Genomic DNA, 21,919 nt, shown 5'->3' with positions numbered 1-21,919 from the left:
CAGGAACATTAGGGATTTAAAGTATTTCAAAATGTCTGGCTGCAGTTCAACACAACATAGCTAATGGGACTCAATATGAACTCTCCCATTACACTTTATCTAGTCAAATAATTTCTCTTTATAACTTTCTATTTCTAGCTTCCATACTGTCAGATAGAGATATCAAACATACAAATGGGAAACTACATGAAGAGATACCATAACTGATTCTTTTAAGCTCGAAGTAGGTTTTTCTATATATTATGAACCACCTCAAGTCAGCTGCAAGATACCCTATAAAATAACATCTATAACCTGCAATTTCTGTAAAGCTGTTACACATTTTGATAGCACAATTTAGTCACTTTCTATTATACAGACCACATAACATAACATCTCTAACCTGCAATTTCTGTAAAGCTGTTACACATTTTGATAGCACAATTTCACTTTCTATTATGCAGACCACATAACAAAAAATATACTTAGAAATGGTAACACTTTTTCCCATCAAAGTTTACTTGGTGCATAGAGGAACATTATTTTTTTTACCACTAGCAGGGAATTCAAGGCATTAATTATAATTTGTTATCAGATGTACCAATAAAGGCAATCACTGTGCCCTCCATCAAAAGCTGAAAAAGACTGATTACCAAATAAGGTAAAGTATGATAAATCTAAAACTCCAAACTTCACACCTCATTCAAAATGCATCTCTCCAAGTTACGTACTGCAAAGATGTCCGCCAGTTCAGCAAATCAGCTTTGTCTCATTCTAAATATCATAAAAGACTAAGGTGCATTTACATCAAGTAACTTCAAGTACATTTTTAGGAGGCTGAAATTCACTGTGAAAGCCAACCAAGATTAGGGAAAGCTGTCTATCACCAATTAGACAGTAAAAGTCAAAGCACAGAGGTTCAGTATTGATTCCTTAGGAGAAAGGTATCCCAATCAAAATCCCTCACCTTGACTGCAGAGCTATCAGCCTGCAACTAGAACAAGTGGTCCTGGATGGCCAGTACAATTTTCACACGTTACTGTGAGGAAAATTTCAGAATGTGAGTTGAAAAATTAGAACAGGCTATTTTCCTCCTACTTCTTGGGACAAGAACCTATGTGCTCAATCATGCACATGTCAATAGACAAGGAACTGCTTCACTCTGGACCACAGAAATATTTAAGTGAGAGGCATAAAGCAGAACTCAGTCAAACTGCAGAACCATTTGCAATTGTAAATGGCTTTGTAGAAATAACTTGGAATACTAATAGACTTCTTCTTCTGGTGCTCTTGATCCTATATTCATGAAGTCAATCCAGTGACCTCTCTGTGGAGTCAGCACCGATCTCAAGTATCTGTCATTTGCCTACAATAAAACAGAGTGCCAGGAAATCAGTCTCAGACTACAGATGAAGTGATTCTGTGGAAATCTAACACATAATGATTAGTTTTGGCCCAAAAAGTGTTTTGGTCAGATACAGCAACATCAGAATTTACAGAAGGGAGAAGATGACATTTAGCAAGGGGTCATCCTCAGTGTAAGTACAATTTGCTACAATCACAGCAGAGATCAGGGGATTCAGCACCACTCAAAAAAACCATTTGGGATACTGAAGCTGCACAATGAAACATAGAGAAATTATTAAAAAAAAAACAGATGTAAGGCTGTTGCTCCCTGTCTGGTTTGTTCTTTCACACAGGAACTCCACCTTATCTAATGCACAGGTCTTGACCACAGGGTGACCACAGGGTGAAGGAGAAATTACTTTGTATTTCTTTTTCCCCTTCCCATAGTAGAGTGCTCACATATTAAAATTCGAGGGCAAAACCTTTTTTTCCTCTTTTTCTTCCATCTTAAGTTTATTATACTGCTATATGAAAGTGTTGCATTTCAATAATTTATTTTTACAAAAGATCCTATTTATATTTTTGTAACTCAAGGCCTATATTACAACTCAGCACACAGCATATGAATTGTGTCTGCTTAATCTGGAATGTTTCCAGACTAATTTTTTTTCAGAATATTTGTCACAAGCACAATTCACAGTTGTTATCAGCTACAGTAGCAGCTGTGAAAGCTTTGCATTCTTTATTTTATAGATGTCCAATTTGGAACCTTTCTATTCAAATACAAGGATCACAAGTGGTTACTGTTAATAATGTTACATATCTTGCTTCTTAAGCAAAAAGTAAAATCCAGATCTTCTTCTGTTTTTTTCTACAGAAACCTTCAGATGATCATCTCCAATCTTTTGTTCAGTTCAGGATACAACATCCAGCACATGCAACAAGTAAAATGGGTTCTACAGACCACTTTCTTTAAATCTAAGGTGTTCCTAAAATACAAGCCATGGTAAACAGCAAGTTTTTTAAGGTGGAAAAAAAGATAATGTGTTAATGGAAATACATCCTGTCAATTCAAATAAGGAGATGTGGGTGACATTAAGAAACTTAGCCCATATATCACTTGTCACTTATGTTTCTGTTGGTATTTTAATGAAGTCTAAGATCATGAGCCTACTGTGAAGAGAATCTGGGAGAATAACAGCTGCTCATCTCTAATAGCAATCATGTAACTTAAGAAATGTCACTTTATTATTTTCAAGGAAGAAAGGAAAGGAAAACAGTCCAGTGACAAGGTAGGATATCTTAAACAGAGGAAGATCCAACATTCCCATGTACAATAAGTAGGTTTCCTAAAAATCAAAACCTAAGTATTTAAGTTGGCCAGAACCCCTAACTTCCAAGCATTGCCTTCAAATTCTTTAACTAAATTAAAAAAAAAAAAAAAAAAAAATAGATAAAAAGAACAAAAAAAAAAAAAAAAAAAAAAAAAAAAAAAAAAACACAAAAAAACACCCCAAAAAACAAAACCCCAAACAATTGGAGCTAGAAAGAATCAGACATAACTGTTTCTGTATTTGCTACATTTCAGGGTAGGTCTGATAACACCAACAGGTTAATAGATGAAAGAGCAAAGTATTACTTAAAGCAGAAGCTTTTATTTCAAGCCATTAGAGTAAATCTGTATAGTCAATGTACAATTCCTTAAATCAGCAGGCTTGACTGAGTTAAAGAAAAAGCAAATCCTATCATATTTAATGTTTCTCATTCTTAATCTAGGTACCTTTTTATGAATACTTCACTTTTCCTTCACAGAAGCAAAATAATGCCTTCTAGTGCTATTAAATGCTCAAAAAACCCTGATTTTCAAATAAAAACATTAATATGAAAACCCTAAAATGTAACCTGTTTTCCTTTTGAAATAAATTCTGTCCATCAAGAAAAAATCAATTAAATCAATCAAACTATAGAATTTGAAGGTAATAAAATAATGATTCTAAGACTTTTTCTTTTTTTCCTACTAGTTACATTGTAGTCAGAAAATTCTTTATTCTACATTAAGGAACAACTTATCCAAGCTAACTTCCTTCTGAAAAAATTAACTGAGCTTTTATTATGATTGCATTTAGAATGCTTATATAGAAATTTCTTAAGCTTTCTCCAGAGCAAAACAGTTAAAATGTTTTAATTAAACCACTTTTCCTTGAGAAATGTTTCCTTTACAATGTTTTTAATATAACTCAACATTGGCTGCATCTTTCTTGACAGATGGTATTTCCTTAACAGAGAATGTCTCAAATGGTTTATGTATAACATTCTTTCTAAAATTCATTTCCTTTCTGTGTAAGAAGTTAATACACCAAGAAAAAAAAAAAAAACAGGAATGTTTCACGTCATGTGGGATATAAGAGTTCTAGAGTTTTGCTTTAAATTAGCCGAGTAACATTTTTGTAGAAATATTATTAACGTGGTTGAAGCTTAACATTTGGAAAACGGAAAAATACTTGCCCACAACACTGCTTCTCTCCAGATTCCACTCCAAAATTAACTTCTCTTTTATGTTCTACTCCTCAGTCCCATGTCTGGTGAAATCTGACAGATCTCAGTAAGGTTCAGCTTAGGAGAGAGATGTTAACTGGGCAATTGTTTTCAAGAACAGACTGATAGTTCTGTAACAAATACCTCCCAAACCAGAAAGGAAAGTTCTTATGACTTCCCTCCAAAATCTTTCAAAACACTGCAATCAGCAGAAAAGCACACCATAATCCTTCTCAGGAGGAGGACAGATACCGAGGTCTCACAGAAGTAGATGCAGCTCTTACGGGTGGGCCACTCCTCCATATTAACATCAAAACACAAGTTCTTAAGAGGGAGACTTGTACCAGCTGGATGCAGAAGAACTAAGGTTCCACAAGTAAAAATCCTGGGGAAATGGATCTTTGCGGGATATTCAGGCCAAAGGTACTGGGTTTGCAGCTTGTAATATACACTCCCTTTAAAGGCTGTAAACCTTTAGCTAAATGTAAAGAAATACCTGTTGATAATTTCTTTTTCCTCTTGTTACGCTATAAGCACTCACTAAAATATTACTTTTCTAACAGATCAAATAATTGTCTGTACAGCTGAAAATTTTTATTCTAAAATATTCTGCCGCCTGTGGAACTATATTTACAACAATATTTTGCAGTTACTACTTTCCATTTTTGGGCATCTCTTAGTCAATATGCCATTTTGTGAGACTTCTAGTAAATGTTATCATCTGTGTTAATACTGTGTTCAGAGAGAATATCTTGCACTGAAATCCAAAGCTACCGGACAGTTTCCCTAAATTTGAAGGTTTGCCTACCTTATGAAGAAATGACATATTTCTAAATTTCACAAAACCCTATTCTAAATATGCCTTTTCCAGCAACTTTTGTACTTCAATACAGTGAGAGATCATGGAGACTGGGAATATAATCTTTCTTTCTAGTATGCAAATACATTTTAGCTTTCTGCTCACAGCAATGCTACCTTCAGTTCTGAAGGCCAGCTGAATGCCCAAAGCTCATGATAACAAAGTTTTGGGCAATATGTGCAGCGCCAGTTTCCCTAAAAGATTTTTATGGATGCCTTCCATAAGGTTAGAAAAGAAAGAACAGCTGTATTTAGCACTTCTATTTGCCACTGATGACATGTAAAATGAACAAGGACCTGAAGGAACTTGGGATCACAGACAACACAGGAATAACTTACACCTTCCCTTTAAAAAGGGGAAGGATTTCCTACAGCCATTTCAGGGGCCTGGTTCTGTTGCAGGAGGGTGAAAGTCTGCCAAGCTGCAAAGGCACAGAGAGAAGGCAGACCACCAGAAAACCCAACTAACATGTGACTGAAAGAAAAAAACTTTACTAAATCCTCTAAACTTGTCATAAGGTTCTTTCCAATTAAAAATAATTGCTATTAGTATGTTTTCAAAGAGAACTACTGCACAAGAGTGCTGTGTAACACATCATGTTTGTTCTTCAGTAGACCAGCCTATTTACTTCAACAAATTACTTTAAAAAACCCTGTCTTTTCAGCTATTTTTCCCTTTAGATAGAATATGTATTCCTGTGCTATCAATAACCATTTTAGCAATATCCATGTTGTGACCACTTCAGGCACATTTGTTTCTGTCTGAACTTAATTTCCATGCTTCCATAACTACAGAGCCATTGTCTCAGTTTTGCAGGTCGGACATCTCTAAAGATCCTTTGATGGCCTGCTGTAATTAGAACACGCACACAAAAAAATAGCTGTTTGACCTCTGACAACTTTGCAAGCATTTGTCTTTCAAAAACTATTGAGGTGGCAGACAAGACAAACAGGCAGCTTTTTTACCCACTGTCATAATCTAAATAAGATGTGCTGTTCAATTCAAACATTGTTTGAAAGTGTGGGTTTTTTTATTGCTTAGTGGAGTTGACACTGTTCAACATCTAACACTGCATCCAAGAGAGGTGCAAAACTAAATGCTTCTCAGTATTTAAAAAGACCAAGATTCTTTCTTCATAGTGGGACTGAGACACAATACATACAATGCCTACCTTTAATGCATCACAAGTAAAAATATTCTGTGAGATAGAATAATAATTTCTATAAAAATATAAGTAAATTTTGGAAATTGGCATCTCAAGATAGAATAATTTATGACAAATTAATGAAGTATTCATTCTGTAATGAATGGTAGACCCATGCAAGGACTCAAAATAGTGGATAACTGTAAGGATTTCATTTCAAACTTGGTATTCAAGAGAAAATTTAAACCTGATGTTCCTAATAAAAGAACACACTTCTCTGAGCAAAGCCACAATTTTAGGAGAGACACACCCTTTGTCACTTCCAATGGTTAGAAATAGATGAGTCTGCAAAACATTTATTGTAAATCATATTGAGACACCAGCACTTTTTTAAGGAAACTAGTGCAAAATCTATCCATGTCATGGAGGCAGCACAAAATGCAGCAAGACCAATCCTTTCCTCAAACAGTCTGTCACCAAAGTTTAGAAAGATCAAACATAACCAGAAAACTACATTCCATCTTCCTAGACAGTCTGTAATTATTTAAGAGAGTTTTGAACAAACCAAACACCCCCTCTCCATATGTGAGATGCATGCCAATACCCAGGACATTAACTGGGAAATCCACTATCTGATGATTAATTACACATAAATAGCTTGCTGGCAGCCCACCATTTTTACTTGTCCTGAGGACAAATCTACTGACCTGGGCAAGAGATCCTAAAAGAAATTTCTAAAACTGGGGTTTTTTTTAAAGGAATTCACTAGGTAAGTTGACAGATTAGTAGTGTTTTCACACTGAAGAGGGAGGACCAGAAGAAAGCTGCTGTTTAGGAGGCTGAAAGGAATTTATTAGCCTTACCTTACCAGACTACAGGTTGTCTCGATAACCTTGGCAGGAGTGTATTACCTCACGCTTTCTAAAATGTTGGATTCTTCAAGGAAAGAGGATTTCCATGAGTGAAGAGTTAAAAAAAAAAAAGGGCTAGTTCCCAACAGAGACTAAATTTCTTTTACTTGTTTTGCTCTTTGAGAAATCTTTTGCAGTTTTCCTTGGCTTTGTTAAAGAACCAAGCAGCGACTTCCCTGGAGCACATGGCCCCCAGCTCCAGCTGATAACACAATCTCAAAAATTTACCCAGCAGAACCAGAAACAAGCTCCAAGTTCTGACCATAGCCTGAAAGCCCATTTGCAGCTTGGCTCACTTTGAAAAGTTTTATCTTCCATGGATCAGCATGTGGTCATCACTGTGTCCTGGCTTATCATACCTGTGTCCTGGCTTATCATTAGAAGAGTTAAAAGTTGTTTCTCAATGAGGACAAAACATGTAACTGCTGTTCTGTGAACAGAATGCTTAAGAAATTCCCACTGTACCACAAGAATTCTGGGGAAGAGTTAGTTGAGTTTAGAAGACAAAATCATTGAGTGAAATTAAAAGTGCTTCATCATATAAATTTCTTAAAGGTAATAGCACAAGCTGCAGCAATTAGAAAAAAAGGAAAGCTTTACCAGTCATTATTAAATTTATTATTTTTTATTCTTGCTAAAGTACTATCTGCTTTTTCAAAACCAATGCTCTTTACACTCAAGCAGATCACAAACACGATCTTGATAACAAATGGAACTGATCATCTGAACAAATGCCTGATTACTAGAGGTATTAAAAACCAGCAGGATCTAGTCTTCTAGATAATAAAATAAAGCGCCTAAAAAACTGAATAAGCTTTCTCACAATTCCATGTCCAAACGAGGACAGAATTTTTTGACATTATTTTCACTAGAGAAACAGTTTATCAAAGCCAACCAGCACATCTCATATAAAACCACATAATGGAAATCCAGAGGACTCCTCATTCTCTTACATTTCTCCTCACACTTAGGGAAAGGAATTCACTCTACCTGTGATCAGAAGAAATGGTCTATCTGAAGAGAAGTCTGCTGACAGATTGACTCCCTTGATCTCTGAACACTCTGCCAACTGGAAAACTCTCAGTATAGCCAAGACCTTTTTTTCTTCATTTGGGTATAAAACAGTGATACAAGATTGGTAACAGTTTCTGGGGTCTTTTTAGTTGAGGGGTTTTCTAGCACTTTTCTAGAAAGTGAAACAAGCAAATGTTTAGCAGCAACTCAGAGGGTTGTAATAGTCACCTGATAGAGGCAATTCAGATTCCTTTCCACTTCTGCGTGGGAATACATAAAATGCTGAATATCACCTAGCCAGAGCTGTACACTTGCTATACATCTGTTTACAGCTTTAACTCACCAACTGAAAATGGTAACCATACCCTGCCCAAGGACATACAAGAGAACCAATGAAAACTTCAGTAATCTCCAAAACTTCACACACTGCTTGCAAAGAAGTCTGGAAAAACAGAGGCATTTTACTATGTTTTGATGTTGTAATTTAGCTGCTTGATTAATGGAATTTACAGTTTATTTCTGAACAGCTACCTTTCAAATTTCAGAAATACAGCATGAAGTGCTTTCAGTGGTATTTATTACAGACAGACTACTAGTATCCTATTTGAGGCTGTCTATAAACAAATTGTAAAAACAGTTCAAAAGCATTAATCAGCTTAAAAACATTAATTTCTGCATACATTTTTCAAAGTAAGTTAAATCCTATTAGGAGAACACAGTTTTTAAAATATGGCTTGAGCTAATTTTAAAGATGGTTGGAAAAGTTTGGCCTACACTGATTAAAATCTATACTTAAATGAAAGGAAAATTTAACCACAAAAACTTTGCTCATTTTAGAAAAACAAGCATATCACTGCCAAAGTGCAGTCCTAAGTTTAGATTGCTGTCTGACTAAAACATTATAATTATGAGAAACTGAAATGGATTTCTAAATGTTTCAAGATGAAACAGCCATTGGGTAATTTGCAAGATATGCAATTATCTTCTGAATTCAAACACAATGCTAATACTCGATCTGAACAAAAGCAGACTGTTTATGTGAAGACTGAGGAAATCAGTGTTAAACATCAATACCAACACCAGATAGGAGTAACCATAATGAAATCTAAGAGCAAAATTACCAAGTGATGTGGAATTAATTACTTCAAGAATTTTCTTTGAGGAGAAGAAAAAAAAAAAAGGCTTGGAATCTCTCTCTGCTCTTCTGTCTCCAAGAGCTGCTCAAGCTGAACAGAGGGTCCTCAGCCCTTTTATCCCTGTTAAAATTGCATCAGGACGAATTGCATCCAAGCTCTCACGTGTAGCAAGACAGCAATACTTTTACCTTTAAACACCAGAGAGGGTCTTCAAATAGATTCAAAGGGTCATAGAACATATGTTCTGTTACTTCATAATTAACATTCATATCTTCATGGGATCGTTATCATACTTGACCATGCAAAAGTTAAAAGGAAACAATAATTAAACATAATCACATGCTCACCCCAGATCTGTTTGACCATTTCATGTATAACCATTGTAAATTCCAGTTACTTTGAAAAGTTAAATCTTGATCTGCAACAATCATTAACAGTTTGATGGAATTAGCAGGATTGCAAGAAATTCAAAGTAACTCCATTCTTCTTTCAAAATCATGATGGCACATACTTGTCAGTACCTGCACTGCCTTTGATTGTCTATCTTTGATTTAGGAAGAAAAATTAATGATTTGGTTGTGTTCTATTTTTGGGTCTCCTGTGAAAGCCTGAGTGTTCAGTTATCTTTTGACTCTTCTGACTACAGTCCAGTCTGTTGTTTCACTGATTTGGTGAAAGGAGTACAAAACAATCTGTCATTTATGTATGAAAACACATAGGAACTCAGAGGAGCATGTCTGGGGACACAGCAGTTCACAGAACCACCATCATTCAAAGAGTAATTTTATAATGGACCAGAGAAACTCTTCAGCAAAAATTAATTCTCTTTCTACCAGCATTGTGAGGTGATCCACATAACTGCTTCATACACACTCATGAGGCAGTCTTCATTTAGCCTTGATGGCACCTCTGGAGCTGCCATCAAAGGAGAAGAGCAAATAGAGATCAATTTCTCTCAAAACTAAGAGATGCTGGATGCCTTAAAAACAATAAAACCATCGTAAGCACAATGAAAAAGCACCTGAGATTAAGAAATACCTTTCAGAAACACTGTAATGAAAGTAATACCTGCTCCCTTGATACCTAAAATAACATCAACAGCAGGTTTTACACCAAAGGATGTCTGAAACAAGTTCCTCAAGAGTCAGGGGAGTTTTAGTATCATACAAGCAAAATCTTGGAAAAGCAAGGTGAAAAAAGCAAGGGGAAACCACCTTAAGCCTACTATCGGATTAAAGGCAAATTAATTTCCTCAAACTCATGAAAGGATAGTGTGTGAAGCTACTAATTTTGCATTGGTAAGTAAAGACTCTCCCAGTTTTTATCCCCTAAGCATACAAGAACTCTAATACAAACAAATGTAATTAGGTAAATTAAATTGATTTTATCAAAACAAGGTCAAGTTCACAAGTAAACTAGGTCAGCTAACAGAAAAAAAATAGGAAAATGAAGAGACATTTTGGGTATGTTTGAAGAATTCTGCTATCATAGATCTATCACATCTCACTGTGCCCTGCTATAGCAAAAAATTGGACAATTCACAATGCAGAATTGTCTTTCAGGAGCAATTTACTTGTTAAGCAAAGGCAACAAGTAGTAAAATCAAACTGTGAGCTTTTGCTCACAGTCAGCAGGGACCCGTTCCAAAAATTCAACTCCGTAAAGGTTCCATCTCCCCCTCTCTTAGCCCTAAGTGCTGACCAAGCACCACACACACACGGCACAAACAAGCCAGCTCTCCTCAGGCCAGTGCCAAGAATACATTTAACCAGACTGTGGAGCTTAGTGCCTCATGTCTGTGTGTTCCCAGCACCACGACCTGAAGAAACAAGGGAACAAGGAAGGGACAGCCTTGAACAAGACTGTAAGTGGAGAAGAGGAGAACGAAATAAGGAAAGAAGGACAGAGGAAAACACAATTATTTGTAAATAATGATGAGTTAGGAAGAAAGCATAAATTGAGACAAAGACTCTGCACATCCCAAGAAGCTGGAAGAAGCAGCCAGCAAAAGTAAAAAAAAAAAGGTGCTTTGGCAAAGCAGAGTTGGGAGGAGTAAGGGGTAGCAGCACACTGAAGGATGGGACAAGTGACAGGAAAGACACACAGAGACTGTCCAAACAAAAATTAAGAGAAGGAAACTCTATGGGGAAAACTCTTGGACAGAATTAGGTAGAAAGCCAGCAGAACAACAAGAGGATTTGCACTCATGGCAGTTCAGATTAAGAATCTAAGAATTAAAAATCTGGCTTTACTAAAAATAGCTGCTGAAGGAGCAGAGACTCTGCAGGAACAGATGAAACACGTGAGAGTTTCCCACATGAGCAGCTGGAGAAAGGGTTATGTGATCCAGCAAATCCTAACACCACTAAAACCCCAGGGAGGTGTGAAGATGACACCTTATTTCGCTTCCAATCTTCTTTCCAGATTGCTTTTGTGGGGAAGGCGGGCAACGCCATGAAAGCAAAACTCATTGAGACTGAGGAGCTGGACCATACCAGAATCAAGGTTTCCCTGAGGAATCTCAGTCTGGTTTTCACAGTAGGGTATAAAATTATCTTTGCTTCAAGATTCTGCCTCACTGAGTACACATGGTGGACTAGCCTCTGAGGACTAAATAAAGGTTTGCAAGTGACTTCCCTCTTTCAGCACAGAAACACTGGCAAGCAGTGAATGGAGCAAAAACGCTTGGAAGATGAGAAAGTTCCTTCACAGGCTTATACTCTCTTCAGTCTTACCACATACTCCCTACACATGGCTGACTTTTCTTTTTTTAAAACTGAAACTTTTCAGAAGTTTGAGGTGTAGTTCTGATTTTCTGAATGACCACTCTGAGATTTGGTTTCTCATGTGAGGTACAGTTTCACATTATGGTTGACCCGCAGCTGGGTTACATTAACACAGAAGGAAAAACAGCTTTCATTCATATCAGAGCAAGCACTCACTGGAATAACTTCCATCCCCATAAAACTGTTAGATCAACTGTCCCTGAAATCATCCAACCACTAAATCCACTACAAAGAGAGTAACAAGAACCCATGGCCAGCCATGGAAAAGAGTGAGACCACACTCTTCAGCTGCAGCCCACACACTGACCAAATATGAATTCACACTGGTAAAGGGCACCTTGATTTGCTGAGGTACAGCTTCTACTGCAGCTCTGCATTCAGACTACGAGCTAACACTGTAAAACATGACTGCAAAGTCAACCAACTCATTTTAGATTTCTGTGTTCAATTTAAGACATATTTTGCTGCTTTTTTTAATCCTAGTTTCCCCATTTGTTAAGTAAGAAGCAGGATGGGGGGGACCCATCTATTAATCTCTGTTTTACAGGGGAAGAAGCTCATGCTTGAGAAACATAAGAAGGCCACCATGCTATCTACAACTGGAAAGTCCAATGGTCCAAAAGCAGAGACTGGGTTGTGCCTTGGACAGAACACACAGCTGCTATGAAGTACATGAGATATGGTGATGCTTTCAATCAGTAAGTAAAATACACTACCCATTAGTGTAGCCCACTCCATGCACTAAAAAAGTAGAGATTAAAGAATTCCAGTGACCAAGAACTGTATTTCAATGAATACACAGAAGCACCAGTGTGAAGCTGGACGCCCAGTTTAACTCCAGCATTTATTTTTAGTGTGCAGCTTCTTGCAGTCACAGCTATGTGCTGAGCAGCCCGGTTGTGCAAAGCTACGAGCCTTGTTGCAGCACTCACCCTGCACAAGAGGCCATTCAGGTCAAAGTTTAGCTTTGCCAGAGGGCACTTCCAGCCCAGACGGCAGCACACACGCCAGTACTAACGGGAAAAGTGACAACAGGCACAATAACCAAGGAAAACCACCCAGTTACAGCTGGAAAAAAACCTGACTGGCTTGTGTATGTACAAGAGAAACAAGACACTCAGTTTGTTCCCCAAAAGGAAAGATACTAAGGATGACATTATAACAACAGGCCTCCGGTTATTTATTCCTCCAAGTGCAACAAAAACAGCAGCAGTGAAACCGAGGTTTCGGGTACCGTACACGTCTCACACACACGGAACGCCTCCGCAGACAAGCTCAAGCGCTCTCCTCCATCGCCGCGGCTCCCGGCCGTCCTACAGCGCGGCAACCATGCCTGGGGTGGGACAAGTGACAGGTGAGAGCCCGGGAGGCGGCTGAGAGCCCGGCGGGCGAGAACGACCCGGCGGGGCCAGGGGAGCTGCGGAGCCCCGCCAGCACCGCGGTCCGGCCTCCCCTCCGTCCGCCCCTCCCTCACCTGGGACAGGGCAGCGCCGCGGCGGGAGGCGCTCAGGGAGCCGCCGCGCCGCCGCCGCCGCCCGTGGGCGCCAGGGCCGCCGCCATGTTCCCGCGGCCTCTGACCCCGCTCACTTCCGGTCACGGTTGTCACGCCGTTGCCATGGCAGCGCTCCCGGCCGGGCTCCTTAAAGGGACCGCGCGGGCCGGGGGCTCGGGGCCTGCGGGCACCGCCCAGGGAAAGCGGGCGGCTCAACTCGGGAATTAGCACAAAAGGGACAGTGGCTCATCCCCCCCACAGCGCTGCATCAAGGGGAAAACCGTACTACTGTTCAGCTGCGGAATTTGTCATAAAATAGCCTGTGCGGTGGGAGAGTAGTGGAAAACGACCGTGGCATAATTTCCACTGCTGTGAGGAGATGGTTTGTCTTAACTTTCCCCGAAACGGGCCGTATTTCCAGTTTTTATTGCACGGCCTTTGCCACCGCTCACTGTTGATGGAGTTAACCTCTTTGCACTCTTTCCACATGTATGTTTTTATAAGGTAAACAAACCTGGTGAAACCCCCAGTCCAAGAATGGAAACTCCAGGAGGTTTTAAATAAAGTTTTATGTTTGTGTGAAACCAAAGTGAGTCCATGCCCGGCTGACAAGAGCTGCTGGATGAGGACCAAAGCAACCTGGGTGCTCTGCCTGATTCCACATGTCTGTAGATGAACATGTTCCTCTGCAAAACTTCTGCAAAGTACAAATGCCAGGGCACAACCTGATCCCATATCCACTTAGGGATATATCCCCGCATAGCCATTCCTCCTCTGAGATCCTTCTTTCCCACTGCAGCTACATTGCCTCATCTGATATGCCTACAGTGATCCAGTGAGAATTTGTTGCCTTAGAGAGTACCTTTGTGGACTTGAGAATCCGTCATCAATTTCGTCAATACGTGAAATTTAAAAAAAAAAAAAAAAAAAAAAGGGAATGAGCCTTTGGGGAATTTCTTCCTAAAAGTCATAAAAATGTTGGAAATTCTCCTGTCATATCTTTTTGAAGGCTCTCATTTGTTCATTCAGCCTGGAGGAGTAGGAGCTGAGGGGAGTAATTAGCTGTTGTCTACAACTGGTGGAAGGTAATTAAGAAATTACCACCAGACTCTTCTCCGAGGTGCACAGCAGGCAGATGAGAGGCATTGGTCCCACGATGCAGCAGGAGAAATCCCAGTTAGTTAATAGGAAGGAATTCTTCAACATTAGAGCAGTCAAGCACTGGAATGGGCTTCCCAAAGACCTTGTGCAATCTCAAACCCAGAATGGACCGGGTCTTAATGCAAAATTAACAATAGCATCTGAAATCCTTTGAAATGCTTTAGCTGAAGAGATCAAGGCAACTGTGTTGGCGCGCTCTGCCTCTTGTGTCAGGAGGCTCTTTGTTGTGTGATTCACCTCAGCTGACTTGTGCTAACCAGGAAACAGGCATTTAGTCAGACTTAGTCACCAAGATTCCCTCCTCTAGGCAGCTCCAAAAAGAGCTCCATTCTATCCCAAACTGGATGCCTAAAACAGCCCAGCACATGGGGAGCTGAAATGGCTCACCTTGAGATCACTCTGGCTGATGACACGGTTAAAGCCAGGTGAAATTAGTCCTCACTGGTGCCTCCTGAAAATAAGGACAAGAGCAAGGCAAACTGCTGAATTTTAAATAGCAATAACTTAGCATGAAAGACATAGCATCAGCAGAATGTCCCCAAGAGTAGCATGTGCCATGGGCTGTGAGCCATGGACTTGTGGCCAGACTCCTGGGCAGCCTCAAAGCTTCAAACAGAAACAGGGCAGTGATGGCATCTGCAATATCTGCAAAAATCCCGGTCCAACCCTGTAATGCTAAATGGAAAGCTGTCCCAAAATTTTTATGCTGCTGTAGTCTAGGAAGGTGAGAGGGGTGAAAATACAGTCATGTCTACATGTGGCTTTTGGTATTTGTACTGTAGGGCAGTCATGGCTCTCTCATTAGTTTGATAAACTGGGCAAAAATGCATATGGCTAATTGCCTCTTGGGTTGAAGCTCTCTGCATGGAAGAAATACATGCTAAAATGGGTTAATAAAATACTGGGAAAGATTTCATAAGTAGCTAAGTAAGGAGCTTTGGCACTCCGTGCACCAAAATGTAGACCAGAATCTACCAGAAAACAAAAATGCAGCCCACTCTCCGCCACTTCCAGGGTGACCCTGGATAAATCATCTCACTTTCCTATCAGAGTAGTAAGAATAATGACATTTTCTTCTTGCTGAGAGTGCTGTCAGGAGATGATAATCAAAGCTTGTAATTTGATTAGGAAATGTGAAACATTATACAGCACTCCTTTCAATGCCAACACCTCACTATATAAACTTTCGGTTAAGATATTTTATACTTAAAACTGTGGAGAAAATTGGTAACACAAACAATAATGAGCAATGGTGTTCCTGTTTTCCTTGAGAACCCCAGAACAATTTTGTACCATTTGGAGATAAATCTCTTTGTCTATCACATTGACATGCAGGCAGCTGAAGAAGGACATGACATCTTTTCAAGCCTTCACCATAGCACTCTAGTAGAAAATACAAAGGCAAATTTAATTTTCAGTTGCAACTACACAGGCAAAGTAGATAAGCACCTTGTGCTTTGCACACAGACACTGAAAGCTGAACTTGTGTGAAGTGAGTTAGTGTAGGCATTTTGTTAGAAAGCAAAAAGTCTGCTCAAGAAAAATACAGGCATTCATAATGCCCCTACAGTTTTTGTGAAAGTGGAAAGTACAATTTCTACAGCCAAAGACAACAGTGAGGGGAAGAAAAGAATGTTCAGTATTCAGCAAAAAGGAAGAATCCGGCTGACTGGAAATGTATGTGCATTTCAGAAGGCTTTGTTAAAATAATATTAAGGTACTGGCTTTACGTCCACAAAAAGAATGCCATTTGATGCCGAAGTCAAGCTTTCCACGTGTTTGAAATAAAACAATATAGATTTAATTTAGCCACACAACAATTCCTGTGGGGAGACCTGGAAGCAGCAAGCTCTGATTCCCAACAGACGTGCTTCCCTGTGCCCCTCAACCCATCTCCATCCCCACTGCATTAATTTTGTCTCCTTCCCACCCCATGGACAGCATCCTTGCAAAGCAAGAAGCAGTAGGTGCAGGTGGGCCAGCGAGTACCAGCTGCCAAGAGAAACAATAATGTTTGCTCAGTCAGGGCATGAATTTAGTTCTCACTCCTCTATCATAATGTCTGTATTAACGGATCTTGTAAGAGCGTGATTATTTCTGAGAATTCTGCCTTTCTGCCCTTCCATCAAATTTAAGCAAAATTCCTCAAGAAGGTTCAAAAGCTCTTGGAAAGGGACTTGCAGCCAAACTGAAAACATGGCCACATAAGCAAAGTTCATGTGAAAAAACAGACTGAAAAACTAGAAAGTTGCCCACAATGGGGGGGAAACCTCACAACAATTAACATCCTTTTGCAATGGGATGAAATTGAAAATTATCGAGTCCTTCAAGTTGTATTAGCACCTGAGAAACAGAAAGGGAAAACAGAAAATTATACAAGCTACTATCTGTCCACTGACAGGACCTGCAAACATATGGCATGAAGAATTTAAGGTCTTCATAGGAACACAAGAGCAAGGAATTTTTTTTATTATATCTGGGATTAGCTTTACTAAACATTTTTTTGGCTATATGATTTGTAGTGGGACCCCTCCATTCATCTTGTGTTAGCTCAGCTGGATGACAAGTGGCATCATGGAGCTCATAACAAGTCTCCAAGAGGGGACACAGAGAGGAGGGAAATCATTTGAAACCAGTGTTACTAACAAGAGCAGTATGCCTAAAACATTTGGGGTTTTAATCACTATTGCTTAGCTCCGTGTTTTATTTGCAGACTAAGTCCCCTTGGGGCCTGTATCTGAGCTGAGGGAATGATAGACCATGTGGCACTCAAAGGGAAGAAAAGATAAACAATATGGAAAATATCATTAGGCAGCCAGTCACGCCTCTCTATAACTGCCAAAGAACAGCAGAAAGATAACTCATGTTCTCCTGTTCCTTGGAAAAGGCTCAGTCACTTGAATAAAGAGACTTTCTAGGAGCTCTTGGTGAGAAATGGCCTAGGCTGTGCTTGCATCAAATGGTTTTCAAATTGAGTCTCACAAGCTGCGTATGAATCTGCAGTTTACATGGCTATTTCCACTTCCTAAATCTCATCAGCATGTGTTAATTGCTTTCCTAATGGTCCTATACCATGTAAACAGTGGCAAAATTAGCCCCAGAGATGGTATTAAATGATAAATTCGATGAGTGGAAGAAGAGGAAGAGGAAAGGATTGCATGAGGGAAAGTGAAAGATGAGAAGGGGCCATTAAATGCCCGAGGTGGGAGGCAATGAGGTGCATTCCCCAAAGCCCTGTGCCCCAGAGAGCAGTGCAGATGTGATCCTCAGGGCTCCCACTGCCTTTACCCAAGGGCACCTTGGGATGGCTCTGCTCTCACCCCCATGCTCTCCCCTAACAGACCTCGTGTAGCTCATTTACTGAAACTGCCATGCTCCACATCCACCTGGGTTTTTCCTCTCTCCTGGGTTTTCTGAGCAAATTTCACTGTCTGTGAGAAGAGCTAAGTTACTTGATGTCTGGATAATTCACCGTCTCACCTCCATTTGCCTACTTTTCTGGAGGGTTTGAGATGAGGATATGACAAGCCCACATAAGGATTTGCACCTCTCCATCTGCTTGCAAAGAAAATCAGATATCTGAGCCCACATACCCTCCTAGGTGTGGAAATTTGCTAACTGTTCATAACATGCCTAAGCTGCACTTGTTAATTTTTCTTCCAGAAACAGCAGAAGTAGAGAAGGGGCCTTGACTCGAAGGGTATCAGCACAGCAGTGAATAGAGATTACCGTCACCAAATCAAAACAGGGGAGGCAGTGACAGCATGGAAAGCCTGAACTGATTTAAGCTGGTATAATATTTCTGGTGCCTGCAAGGTAGGCGTATATCTCTGGAGACAGACTAAGCTCATTCTTATGCACAGCCCCATGAACAGCAAACAATAAAGGCCACTGTTTACTGCCCTACAAATATAGTAACTGGCACAGGTGATATAATGGATTTAGCTGATTTGGGAAACATTATGAGTTTAAATGTTTTTACTATCAAATTCAAAAGACATCTGTAGGTACAACCATAAAAGGCGATTCAATAAATTGCAGGGTTTTTTAAACTCTCCAAAGCTGAAGAGAAGATGGAGTTGATTCAGAAATGTTTATTTGATTTAGTTGCTGTTTGGTTCACAGGAGACTCCCCACAGGGGCAGTAAAAACCAAGGCTGCCTTTTTTATAGTGCAAAGATTTTACACTGCAGCCCTCTCCAGTCTGTTTAAACATGCCCCTCTCTTGCCTCAAATACTAAGAAATTCCATTCATCACAACTCAGAAATTTCAGAGATGGAAATGATCTATTAAACCCTATGATCCATCTCCTGAAAAATGCAGGATTTCTCCCTATAGTGCATTTGCATTTTTAGTGTTTTGTCCATCAAGTTTATAAGGTCACATTAGTGAAGTGTACCTTTCATTACATTTCATGTTTATGTCAACAAATAGTATGTGGTTGCTTAATTTCAGTGTAATTGGTCTTCTGGATGTACCAGGGAAAGGAAGCAAGCAGTAGCCAGCATAAATGGCAGATGTCAGAATCAGGAGGGGTTGTTTTGTTGCTAAATGTGATCAGTGCTGTGCACAGTGAGCTTTCAACTATTCCTCTTTGGAGAATGGTCATTCTAATGTCAGTCATTAGCAATTTGCTGCTGGTCACTTGGGAACAGCGTGTTTCCTACAAATTGCTTCTATTAGTCACCAGTTCTTGTCCAAATAATTGACTGAGAGAGAGACAGCCTGTGTGAGATGGGTGTTAGCAGGGTGGCAGAGTGTATGGACACATTGTTATAGGACACACACTTTATGTTTTTGAATGCCAAAAATTAGTGGAATGGGCTCAGATCTCTTTTATGCTGGGGTCAGGCTGGAGCTGCACCACCAAAGTCCAATGGAGCACTTTGAAAAGCCAAAGCTAATGCACATGAGGTCAGTATCTGGCAGTAGTACAGCAGCACATTTGCTTGTCTCTGAAATGCAGTCACCTCTGGCATGAAACCTGGCAGCTGTTTCACATAAAATGGTCAGGATGTGGACCAATATCCTTCAGGAAAAGAGGAAGAGAAAGAGGAAAAAGAGCATGGAGGAGTCTGACTAGTTTGCACCCTTTGTATTCCTGTCATCTGCCTCTTTAGTGAAAGCTCTTCTACACAGTGTTGTTAATTCAAGTACCTGCTTTTTTGACAGCCTTTTATCTCACTGAAAATAGGTGTTTCAGCATGACAGAAAATACAAGGAACAAAAAAATTTCACTTACCTACCAAAAAGAAAAATGCTGTGGAAAAAAAAGCAGGTCACAGTAGCACATCAGGAGTCAGCTATGTCAGTCTCATCAAGAACTCCATTCCTCTCACCACACCATCTGAATACATTCTGCTTTAAGTTATTGCTGGACTGCTCCTCTGCTCCTGCTGTCTTGGTTTGTGAAGGCTGAACCTGAGAGAGTACGGGGCTAAGAGGTTACAAATGCTTTCCCAATAAAACTCATGTCAGTTATAAGGAAGTGTCAAAGATTGTTGTTGATAGGGTACTTCTAGATGCCAGAAAAAGGTGCTTTGAGTTCATACAACTAATTCTGTAGCCTCTGAAAATATATCTTGTGACCCTAATGCAGGCGACAGAGGTGTGGAGAGAGAAGCAACAGAACCTTTGAATCCAAAGCTGCCAATCTCTGGACTGAAGTAGAGAGAACTGGATGGCAACTCCCCAAACTCTGGGTAGGAACCAAGGAGGGTACTGGGAAACCAGAGCTTAATTATTGCTGTCATGGGAGGAGGCAGCAAGAGCAGCACAACAATGGCTGGGGGTCAGAGAGGGGATAGAGGAGCCGGCCTTACGTAAGCCATTTCTCAAAGTTACACAACAGAGTAAAGTAATAACATTAATGCACTTTTATAATGCATTCCTACAGAGATTTAAAATGCTTTGAAAAGATAAGTAAATATTGTATCATAAGGTGGCAGATGGAGAAACCAGAGCAATGAGGAAATGAGTGGCTTCCTTGTAACTGTAGGGAGAGTGAGAGTTGTGGTGGGGAGCAAGAGAAAGGTCTCTGCAGCCCTCTGAACACTTGGGCACAGTCTTCCAAATGCCCAAGTGTGCTGGACAGGAGGAAAACTGGCCGGTTAGAAAGAAATTTCCCCTAAATCAGGAAACAAATCAGAAACAAGAAATGCATTTTTCAAGCTGGAAAAATATGTTTGGTGAAAAAAACAGAGAAACATTTTGGGTTCCCAGGATTTTATTACCTTTTCTAGTGTGAGCCAAAGGATTCTATCCAAGTTTCCAGAGATTATTCCTCACAGGAAAAGCAAAGCTTTTATAAAGAACATAGCAATGGCACAGTAAAAACAACAACAATAATGAAAAGATGTCTTTTGTTTAACCACCTGGACAGATCCTTCACGATGCAAATAAGATGTGGGATAACAAGCTCCAAGAGACAGGTCACAGCTACAGGGGCTTGTCAGGCCAAGACAGAGTGAGGTGCAGGTGAGGGGTGAGGAATGGCAGTGCTCCCAGGAACACGGATCTGCCTGGGCTCTTTGTGGTAAAGCTTCTCTTGTCATCAGTGCCAGTGACCCTTAGGAGTTGTCTGCTTTCCCAAAAAACTTACTCAAACCACTTACTGATTTCCCACTGACAACAGACTCTCCAGCCCTCCTTACTACCTCCCTGGGCTGGACTAGTCCCTTTGGGTTTACTGTGGGGAGAGTAACAACCTCGGGAGCAATCACTGGATGCAGAGGGACCTCCATCCTGTAGAGAATGTGTTCTGTGCCTTTAAGCATGTCTGTCCCATGCAGTGAGGAGTGTGGAGGTCACCCTGCTAATCCCTGGCTATTAAAAGAAAAAAAAAATGCTGCATGCTGAGGACATCCCCTGACTGCTGCTTTGCTGGTCTTACAGCTCTCAGTCCATTCCTGCTGCTCTGCCTCTACTGATGGGTGCAGCTGCACCCTTTCTCCCAGGACAGGCAGCTCCTGTGCTGTGTGTCCCCTCTCCTGCCTGTGGTACTGCTGTGGGCAAGACAGATCTTCCAGCAGAGATTTTAGCTGGGGAGGTCACATTATGTGGCTCAGGACTTTACCTGCAAGACAGAAATTAAGCTTTCACCAAAATACTCTGCTCTCACCCTTCCTGGACTGAGAGGAGAGCTCAGCCATTCAGCCAGAGGTAACGCTGTACAGATCTGTAGGAACAGTCCCGTGTTTTCTGTGTTCGTTCAGCTTTCAGGGACTTAGGGAAAAATATATGTCCTGTCATATGAAATGCAGTAACTAATAAATAATGACCTGTTTTTCTGCACCATTTAGCAACTGCTCATGACTGCAGTGTTGTAACAGGTCAGTGAGCAGACAGGTGTTGCCCCCATTTCTGGTTGGGGAGATCTGGAGCACAGAACCATGGCTGAAGATCATTTACTTTTCCAGAAGGGGTGGTGCATGGCCTCCTTCCCTGTTAGAGTCTCTCCATGGGCAATTCTGCTGCCAGGAAGAGCTGTAATCTCTCCTGGGTTGGGAAATGGCACAACAGGCACGTGTCCCAGTCACACTCACTGGCTCACTC

General features: G+C 40.4%; 1 protein-coding gene across 3 annotated transcripts in view; it reads right to left on the bottom strand.

Moving 5' to 3' along the window:
- LCLAT1 (lysocardiolipin acyltransferase 1) overlaps positions 1-13,293 on the bottom strand; it is a 112,151-nt gene extending 98,858 nt beyond the window's left edge. Inside the window, exons 1-2 of one of the 3 annotated variants that reach the window (XM_041424144.1) lie at positions 13,186-13,293; positions 12,951-13,044 (exon numbers count right to left, since the gene is read on the bottom strand). Coding sequence is in view for 1 of the 3 variants with exons in the window: in XM_041424143.1 (XP_041280077.1) it covers positions 12,644-12,660 (17 nt within the window). In the remaining 2 variants the exon portion in view is untranslated. Of the gene's footprint in view, positions 1-12,643; positions 12,662-12,950; positions 13,045-13,185 lie in introns of those variants that run through there. The other 2 variants (XM_041424145.1, XM_041424143.1) reach the window with 2 other exon arrangements.
- Between the last annotated feature and the right edge of the window lie 8,626 nt (positions 13,294-21,919).

Source organism: Onychostruthus taczanowskii, unplaced genomic scaffold, assembly GCF_017590055.1.
Source record: "Onychostruthus taczanowskii isolate IOZ18803 unplaced genomic scaffold, ASM1759005v1 scaffold80, whole genome shotgun sequence".
Taxonomy (NCBI): Eukaryota; Metazoa; Chordata; class Aves; order Passeriformes; family Passeridae; genus Onychostruthus; species Onychostruthus taczanowskii.
Note: the sequence above shows the minus strand (reverse complement) of the source record. Positions and strands in the feature narration are given on the sequence as shown.